The sequence below is a fragment of the Platichthys flesus genome, chromosome 10 (genome assembly GCF_949316205.1).
Source record: "Platichthys flesus chromosome 10, fPlaFle2.1, whole genome shotgun sequence".
NCBI classification, from domain to species: domain Eukaryota; kingdom Metazoa; phylum Chordata; class Actinopteri; order Pleuronectiformes; family Pleuronectidae; genus Platichthys; species Platichthys flesus.
This window is the reverse complement of record NC_084954.1, coordinates 10,386,523-10,395,826: the sequence shown is the minus strand read 5'-3', so window position 1 is coordinate 10,395,826 and position 9,304 is coordinate 10,386,523. Positions and strand designations below refer to the sequence as shown.

Here is a 9,304-nt window from a genome sequence, read left to right as displayed (position 1 = left end):
ATTGTTGCTTCAAGGATTTTATTTGTCCCAAACACAGGAATTAAGTATTTTTCAATCTGCTGTATTATAACAGCAGCAGCCAGTTAATTTGTTTCAGTGTCGCTCCCTGTGCAGCTTTAGCAGGAACCTAAACTCAGCATGATTATTTTTGTGTTAACGACCGATCAGACTCAGATAGGAGCGTTTTGCAATATTTATATATACATATTTGAATATTGTTTCTATTGTCAACACCACCGTCATCGGTGTTACCTCCTTTAATCCTGTTTTATCCCTGCTGCCATTGGCCAGTTAACTTATTTCAAATGACTTGATACAGCTGCCCTCAACCTTTTCCCTCTAACTCTGACATATGGTGCATATACAGTAATGGCCTTTTTTCACCATCCTTTATATTTGGCTCTCTGTTTCTATGGATACATGCAATACAAATGTAAAAGAGAAAATGCAGACAAAGAAAGAGCATGTGATTCTTTAACATGTAAAAAAAAGACTGCACACTTAAATAAATCACACTTAAACTAACAAAAAAACTGTGCATCTCCAGAAATCCCAGTTTTTTATGAAACACTGTGAGAAACTCAGTTAATCTGATTCTTTTTACCTTTGTTTCAATTCACGCAGTTAGTCTCAGGCCTCAGAGGACGACTTAAAACGAGCTCTGAGGTTTTTTACAAGCCCAATGTGCAGTTGAAGAAGGGACACCCATCTCTCTCCCTGTGGTTAATTGAGAGCCTATTATCAGAGATGCGTACGCAGCATGGATGGATGGATCATAACCTCAGCAGGACGCACACCTCTTCAGCCAACCGCTACATCACTGCCTGATGTGAGGCTGTTTTGCCTGTTACTCCAGAGTGGATGTTAAGTGTGATGGATTCGCCGTGCTCCAGCGCTGATGGTTCCATAAACGCAGCCAGATCGGATCAACAGATTGTTTTTTGTACTCAGTGGTCAAACCCAGCGTGTCTTCTAATTTCCGAGGAAGCCCAGTTTAGGAGCGAGCAGAGGAGGCTGCTGTGTTATCAGACGGGCAGTTTAGCTGAGCTGGAGGTGAAGCTAATGCAAAGTGCTAGGGGCCTTTAAACTAACCCACTTTGTTGAAAGGCGGAGAAAGTGCTTATGGCAGTGGATCTGCTGCGGCGCACGAAGCGAGCATGCGTGACTGATGACTGCAATTCATCACACACACACACACATGCATACATAGAGCGGAGGTGTGTGACTCCAGTGTCCGATTTTATCCCCCCACAACAGCAGATGTTGTCGAGGGTAGAAAGAAAATGTTCAGTTCTGCAAAATACATTTTACCACCACACAGGATTTTTGTGAGGACCTAAGTGTTTTTTTTTAACTAGACACGGCCATTTTTCAACATTTGTCAGAGAATAATTAATGGATCTTGATTGTGGTTTAGGGGACTGATATTGATGAGCATGTGTGCAATCCAAATTAAATGTAATTTCATGCTTTCGTCTTTTTACAGCTGCTGTACGGCACCAATTGGAACCGGAAATCTTACCACAGATGGCGGTGTGGCCTATGGGGTAGAGTGGTCGTTCTCCAACAAGAAGGTTGCCGTTTCAATCCCCACTCTTCCCCATCTGCATGCCGAAGTGTCCTTGGCACGATACTGAGCCCCTAAATGGCCCCTCCTAAATGTTGAGTGTATTAATTGTAAGCCGCTTTGGACAAAAGCCAAATGACATGTAATGTAATAGTTGAGTAAACGTAACGTGGCCTGAGCTGATGGCTTGTTTGATAAGAGGTATGTGCTCGACTGACTGCCATCACCAGCTGTGGCTGTCATGGGGTTAACAATGCTGAGCTGCGCCTGAAGGAGCTATACCCCAAATTAGTGCTCATCAGTCGAAAAGCACACATCCATCCATTCATTATCTATAACACTTAACCTCTGAGGGGTCGCACAGGGGGTTGAGCCAATCACTGCTGACATAGGGCGAGAGGAGGGGCACAGCCGGAACAGGTCGCCAGTCCATCACAGGGCTGACGCACAAAGACAAACATCCAGTCACACTCTTAAAGCAGATGTAGTTTGTAAAATAAGGTTGATTTTATAACTCACTTATAAATCACTTATTTTCTTTAATACCAACCAGGTCCATGTGGGGTGGTCACTGGCTTCAGAATCTGGATCAGTGAAAACCCATATCTAATTGTTATTCACCCTCAATCTCCTAACCCACCCGTATCGCCTGGTAGATTAAAGGCTGACTCGTTTTCCTTCCTTGTCAAAGTTAATTGCTTCCGCCAGGATGAGCTAATTTATAAAGAGCAGATTGACCCGTGTGTCCACCTTTTAAACGAAGAATGCCGCAAACTGTCTTTAACCAGTAAGGGTAGGACCATAAAGAAGCTGACCAGGGCTACTTTCAGTGAGACGATATTTTATAGGTTCATTATCTATGTGTTCAGCCTCAGTAGCTGTTACATCAGTTACGTCCTTCACTGCTGAGTGGACCTGCGGCGGGGCAGCAAGGCAGCACACTCTGCTTATAGAAGGGGAATAAAGGTGGTTGTATAATTGTTGTATTTGCCTGAACGCTGCAATCATCCTGTGTCCACAACGGGATCATGTGCGTTTCCCTGTAGCTGGAGCCTCGGCGTTCTTATTTACTTATTCAACAACACATACGTGTTTGTTGAACATCGACAGTCTTCCTGCATGAAACATTTATCTAGATCTACATCTTTATATCTACAGATCAGCTCTGCTCCACTTCCTCCGCTCCCTGTGTTCACACGGACTCTGACTTATGTACAGCACGAGCCCCCGTGCTACACAGGGTTTAATGATGTGGACAAAATAGTCAGACGCACACTTTTTTAAAGGGGATTTCATTATACACATCAAAGTCTGTTAAGTTGTTGGGCATCACAACTGCATGCATGAAAAAAACATAATGCAAATTATGATAAATTATGACAGGGGGGCTTTTCACACCTCAAACTTTGTACCCTTTGTAAGGTTTTTGGTCTTTGTTACATGTTTACCTTTGATCTGGATCGTTGTGGTTTTACATTGGAGTTAAGTGAGCACAGTAAAGACTTTGATATGACTTGTCATCATCACCTACGTGGGCTGCTTCTGTACTCGACACTGATTGGTCTGTAGATGGGCGTGACTGATGTTGGCATGTCGTCAGCTCGGCTATGGAATGAAAGGACGGATGATTTGTTTGCGTATGCAGGAGCCTGTGAAATGCAACAGTTTTTTCAAACATTTTCACTTTTCCCAGGGAGTAATTACTGGATCTTGAAGAAATAAAATCAGGCATATTTAGGGAACTCATCTGAGCGTGTGTAATTTGGTGCAGCTTGATGGGACCGTTGGGCCTCGGTGGAGGGGTTCCCTGTGAGAGCCATTATAGCTTAAAGATTTTTCTATATTTACATCGTTTAATGATTTTTCCTTTTAAGTGGTAAATATACATTTGTCTCTAAATGAGTCTTTAGAAAAATACTTTTTAAAAGCTGAATGTTTCTTTTGGCTAAACACTAAACTTGATATACTTAACTTCAAGGCGTACATCCCATAGACTTTTCTTTATGTCCCTTACTCTGTAGGGACGATTTCATCTGGTAGAGACCACACTAATGTCAAGATGTCAACTTTTTTTTGTAGTAAGGTCTTTTTATGTAAATAATATATATCGTAAGGTGCACATGCTGTCATGTTAGGTCATCTTTCTATAAATGCTTGGAAAGCGTTGTGCTTGGAACATCTGCCTGCTCAGGTGCACTCATCTTTCATGCATGATGAGCCGTATGAAAATGCATAAATGGAGAGCCAAAGGGTGTGCGCATTTGCATGTGCATGGACAATATTGTGCTGTGAAGTACACACGCCACAAAGCGTCAGCCCATGCCGCTCGCACTGCTGACGTACTGAGCTTAGATGGCCGCTGACCACTCAGCTCAAGTCCTCCTCCGCCTGCAGGGAGGCAGCAGAGAGGATGGTGGAGAAGAGAGATCGAACCTCAATGGGACTCGGTCTCCACCCGTCCTCATCCTGTCTCCTCAGAAAATACAGTCAGGAGGAGCTGATGTGAAAAGTATGGAAGGCCATGTCTGCCAGGGAAGGAAAAACAAAACTAAGAACGCTATGAGGAAATTATGAGATTATGAAAGAGCCAATCAATTATGAGATAGACAGTCTAGAAATTATGGGATAGTAAGTTTAAACATTATAAGACAGTAAGTCATAATTTTGAGATAAAAAGTTATTGTTACAATTTTGAGATGCTAAGTCGTTTGAGTTAGTAAATCATTATTTTTAGTTAGTACATCAATATTTTGAGATATTACATCAGTACTTTGAGATATTTATGTCATTATTTTGAGATACTACGACACTACTTTGAGATACTACATGACTACTGTGAGATACTACGTCACTACTTTAAGATACTATGTCACTACTTTAAGATACTACGTCACTACTTTATGAGACTATGTCACTAGTTTGAGATACTACGTCATTACCATTTTGAGAAGGTTTCTCACTATGATGACTCGCATGAGATTTTTCTTTTTATTCAACAACGTGGCATACTGATCTTCCATACCAAGCCCAGTCCTCTGAATCTGATCTGTGTTGTTTAATGCTGCACCACGTCTGCCAGAGCCTCGAGAGATGGTCGGATTTCATTTTCACATCATCTTGATCTTCTGGGGGCCATTACTCTAATCTCTTATTAGATTTCAAGGTAGGGCCCAGTGCAAATCATCCTTGGGATTATTCGTGCTGCGTTCAAAAGGGAAGGAACAACTCACTGCTGACCCGGAATCATGGACCAACCGCACCTTAACTTGAGAATAAAACTCTAATCAAAGGTGCCGGAAAAAAGATTCTCGAAAGCCTTTTATTATTGCACAGCATCTCTGGATGTGAACAGATGAATCCCTAACACAACGTTTACTTTTATTTCACATGATGCTGATGAACAATCAGCGTCACCTCAGTGGCTCTGAAGGCCAGAGCCCGTCAGTCAAAGCAGCAAATGAGTCTCTGTCGCCATGAGGGGGCCAACCACATGTGAACAGAACTTACTGTAGATACACATTTGATGTCAGAGCAAACAGAGCCCCACACACACACACACACACACACACACACACACACACACAAGGTGATGTTTGCTCAGTAAAATTGAACTTATCATCGGTGTTCAGCTCTGCAGGGTAAATACAGTTTCGTTGTTTGACATATGGTATTGTGTGAATTATTTTCTTAGCGCCTGGTACAACAAGCCGACTTCAGGCTATTTTTTCAGCTGCATGAATGTCCCTCTCTAAATAAATAAGATAACCACAGGGCAACAGCAACAGGGCCTCACTGTACGCCTACTGCACGTTATCATGTCACAGAAGAACACACAGGGATGGAAAACTCACCGCAGCTGAGTTTTAGAAAATATTAATCTACCACATTTGTGCACAATGGAAATTGGATTCTGTGTCCTTCAGCCATATTTTCATTAGAGTCGTCTGACTTATAAAAACGAGGGTTGATGGTCTCTGCTGCTCGCTCACACTCGGCCGTGGCGTGGGAATAACATGCACTGCAGCAACTTTCAAATACAGAGCGGACGCCAATTAAAAGCAGCTTTTATTCCAGCGTTTATTATTCTACTATCTCCAACCCACAACTCTCCAAAAGGTGTCCAAGCCTTCCAGGTCTGTTTTGTGCTTTATATTGATTTCCACTCAGGGTGGCCCATCAGCTGGAGAGACTATTTCTTCATGTTTTCGTTCTTGCAAGAATAAATACAAGGACGTTGTGTGAAATGATTTCACTCCACATTTTCTGTTTCTGTTTTATGAACCTGACATTTCAAATCTCCAAACAGATGCCTGGAAATTGGTTGTTGTTCCATTGCATGCACAGCTTCTTCTTTTTTTATTATAAGAGTCTCAAAAATATTGTTTTCTTACTGCTCCATTTTTTTTTATAGCTTTATATCCAAAAATAAATGCATCAGCTGCTTTTACTGGAAACAGTTTTTCACCACCTGCAGCACCTGAAGCGCACAAGTTTATGGAAAGCTTTCTTGAAGTCCTCGTTGGACATGGTGTATATGATGGGGTTGATGAGGGAGTTCAGGTATCCCAGCCAGGTGAAAAAGTCAAATAGCTCGGGGATCAGACACGTGTCGCATGTGGCCACCACCAGCGTGTAGATGAAGAAGGGCAGCCAGCAGACGATGTACGCGCCGAGGATGATCCCCAAAGTTTTTGTGGCTTTTCTCTCTCTGGCCGCGGAGATCCGCTTCTTCTCCAGCAGCGCGTCCGACACCGTCACCTTCACCTGGTTGTCCCCGGCCGAGGAAGCGCTGTCGTGGGGGGGGCCGTCGTGTCTCCCGTACTGCAGCGAGGTCGTGGAAGTCACGGAGCCGGGGGAGTTGGTGACCAGGTGCGCGGAGGTCAGTCTCTTCCCCGCCTTCTTGGGGGACTGCTTGAGGATGCGCTTCCGAGCCTCCACGTAAATCCGCCCGTAGAGGACAATGAGCAGCAAGGTGGGGATGTAAAAAGCCCCGAAGGTGGAGTAGATGGTGTAGAAAATATGATCCGTGTTGACGCCGCAGCTCGTCAGCTCCTCCGCCTTCACCTGCCTCCAGAAGAGCGGCGGCAGGGAGATGGAGATGGCGATGACCCAGGCCGTGGCCACCATCCCGGCCGCGCGTCCCGGCGTGCGCTTTTTGCAGTACTCCACCGCGTCCGTGATGGCCCAGTACCTATCCAGGGCGATTACGCACAGGTGGAGGATGGAGGCGGTGCAGCACGTTATGTCCGAGGAGAGCCAGATGTCGCACACGACCTGCCCCAGCGTCCAGGTGTGGATGACGGTGTACAGGACGCAGATGGGCATCACCAGGATGGACACGAGCAGGTCGGTGAGGGCCAGGGACGCGATGAGGAAGTTGGCAGGAGTTTGCAGCTTCTTCGACTGCGAGATCGTGGCGATGACGAACGCGTTGGATAAAGTGGTGGCCAGTGTGATGACGGACAGAAGCACCGCCAGGCTGATCTGGAAGGCGAGACTCTCTGCGCTCTCATCCTCGGTGGCGGAGGAAGCCGTGATGAAACTGTCGTTAGTGGCGTTCACCGGCTCCGTCGTCACGATGTAAGCGGATAGCTCCATGACTTTTACTCACTTCTTGTCATAGTTGAGATGTCTGACATTTCCAACGCCCTTTCTCCTCCTGGTCAGCGTCGCCTCATCCGTACCACTCGGTCCCATTAATCACCACAACGAGTCCGGAGCATGAAAATGGAATCATGTCATCCTCATTTCCTTCTGATGGGCTACATCAGGTTTTAATATGAACCTGCAGACATGTGGAAGCAAATATCCATTCCCAACAGGAACTCAAACTTTTCTGTTTTGTAGCCATAAAAGAAAACTTCACAGTAGCTGAGCGAGGCTGGTGCGTAAAAGACGAGCGCTGCGTCCTGATGTGCCAACATCTGGGAAGAAGTCATATAAATCCGCATGTGGGGCACAAGTTGTGCAGAGCAGCGTCTCCCAGTCTCCCCTGTGGCTGAATGGAGAACCAGCCCAAAGTCTTGGTTTTATACACAGTCTGACATCAAACAAGCACCACTTATCACAGCCTTGTTTTTCCTCTCTCTCTCTCTCTCTCTGTCTATCTGCTGGGTCATAGTGCCCAGTGTGTCTCACTTGTCACATGTTAACTCATCTATGGGTTCAAATAAACTGCCTTCTATTACCACACTGGTCTCACCGCCTTTTATAAGTCACCATTTATATAGGGTGAGTGGGTTGTCACATATGACTGACGCCTAACATGTCCTTCAGGGACCTTCAGGGAGAAGAACCCTTGGTCCCAGTCTAAGTCTTATTAGATGACATTAAGTCTATTACTGTCAGTTTTAATAACGTCATATTTAAAGTGTTTCAGTCATTTGCAACTGGAACGGCTCTCAGTCGAGCACATACCTGCACCAAGGGCCACATGATTGTCTATAGTTCTTATAGTAAAAAACATAAAAAAGTTACGCCTGATATTTTTAAATCAAGATTGACAAAATACTAAAATGTAGCATGTTTTCAAATGATGAAGAAAGTGGGGAAAAAACACTTCTGGGGTCACATTAACATGTAATGGTCTCATGCTGACCCAGGGCTCATCCATATATCGATTTTGGTGTAAATCGGTTCCGTGTTTTTTGTGTAATGCATCTAAGAAAATAAACAGATGGGGTGAAAACAAAACCTCATTGGCTGAGGTTTTTATAAACTGAGCAAAGGAAAGACATACAATATAAATAATGTAAAATCTTGAACGTACAGTTATCACACCCAAGTGATTATTTGGGTTAACTGGTTGGACGCTATCAATTTTGAAATTCCTAACATTTTATTGAATAAAATAAAAAGTTAGGGATAAGTCAAGTTAACAAATTTATAATGAAACGCTTGAATCTTTAAAAAACAATGCCACCTGTTGATATCTAAAGTGTTTCGATTGGTGATAAGTCTCTGAGTCCCAACCAAGCACTTTTTAAAATGATTAAGCTTTTGGTAACTGGTCCCCAGAAGTTTTTTTTTTAGGGGGTTAGAGGTCAAACCATTTTTTTTTATAATCATCTGCATGCATAGATCAATTAAAGACAAACCAACTGTGATGACAGAGGAACAAGAACACCAGCAACATTAATATAATTCCTTATTGGTTTATAACTTATCTAAATAATTTGTATTAGCATTTTTATTACTCCACAAAGGACGTCTTACACCATAGACATCATGTAACGCAATAATGATGCCTCTTTTGATGTTTCAGTGATGGAAGGTATCAGGTCGAGGGACTGTCATCACTTCTGATGTGTGAAAACTGATATCGACGTGGGGTCAGTGACAGTTACACATGAACCTGTGAACCCCTCGTCCTCGTTCAGTGCATCGTTTAGTGTCACGTTCTCAAGGTCACTCACCGAGCCGGCAGTCGACCAATCAGCTGCCCAAGAGCCTGGTGAATATTCTGAGTTTGTAGCGCTGTAAATTATGATATCGGTCGGTGAATCCTCCAACACACACACACGCACACACACACACACACACACACACAAAAACATATGGGCAAAAAAAAATTAATCTGCAGTTACACATTATTCTTTTTTCATCTAAAGCTGCTGTAGAGATCATATCTCCTCTTTTTTATTACTTTACTCCTCAGAAATTTTTTAATTTTAATCAGGTGACTTATATTGTATTGTTCAGATTCACATTTAGTATAAAGCTGAATCCACGCTACTG

At 43.6% G+C, this 9,304-nt stretch overlaps 1 protein-coding gene across 1 annotated transcript; it reads right to left on the bottom strand.

Annotated features, from left to right (window-relative positions):
* Window positions 1–4,987: 4,987 nt before the first annotated feature.
* htr1b (5-hydroxytryptamine (serotonin) receptor 1B) lies at window positions 4,988–7,367 on the bottom strand. The gene has a single exon (XM_062397626.1). It carries the CDS (start codon window positions 7,163–7,165, stop codon window positions 6,029–6,031), a length of 1,137 nt encoding a protein of 378 aa, XP_062253610.1. The 5' UTR covers window positions 7,166–7,367; the 3' UTR covers window positions 4,988–6,028.
* Between the last annotated feature and the right edge of the window lie 1,937 nt (window positions 7,368–9,304).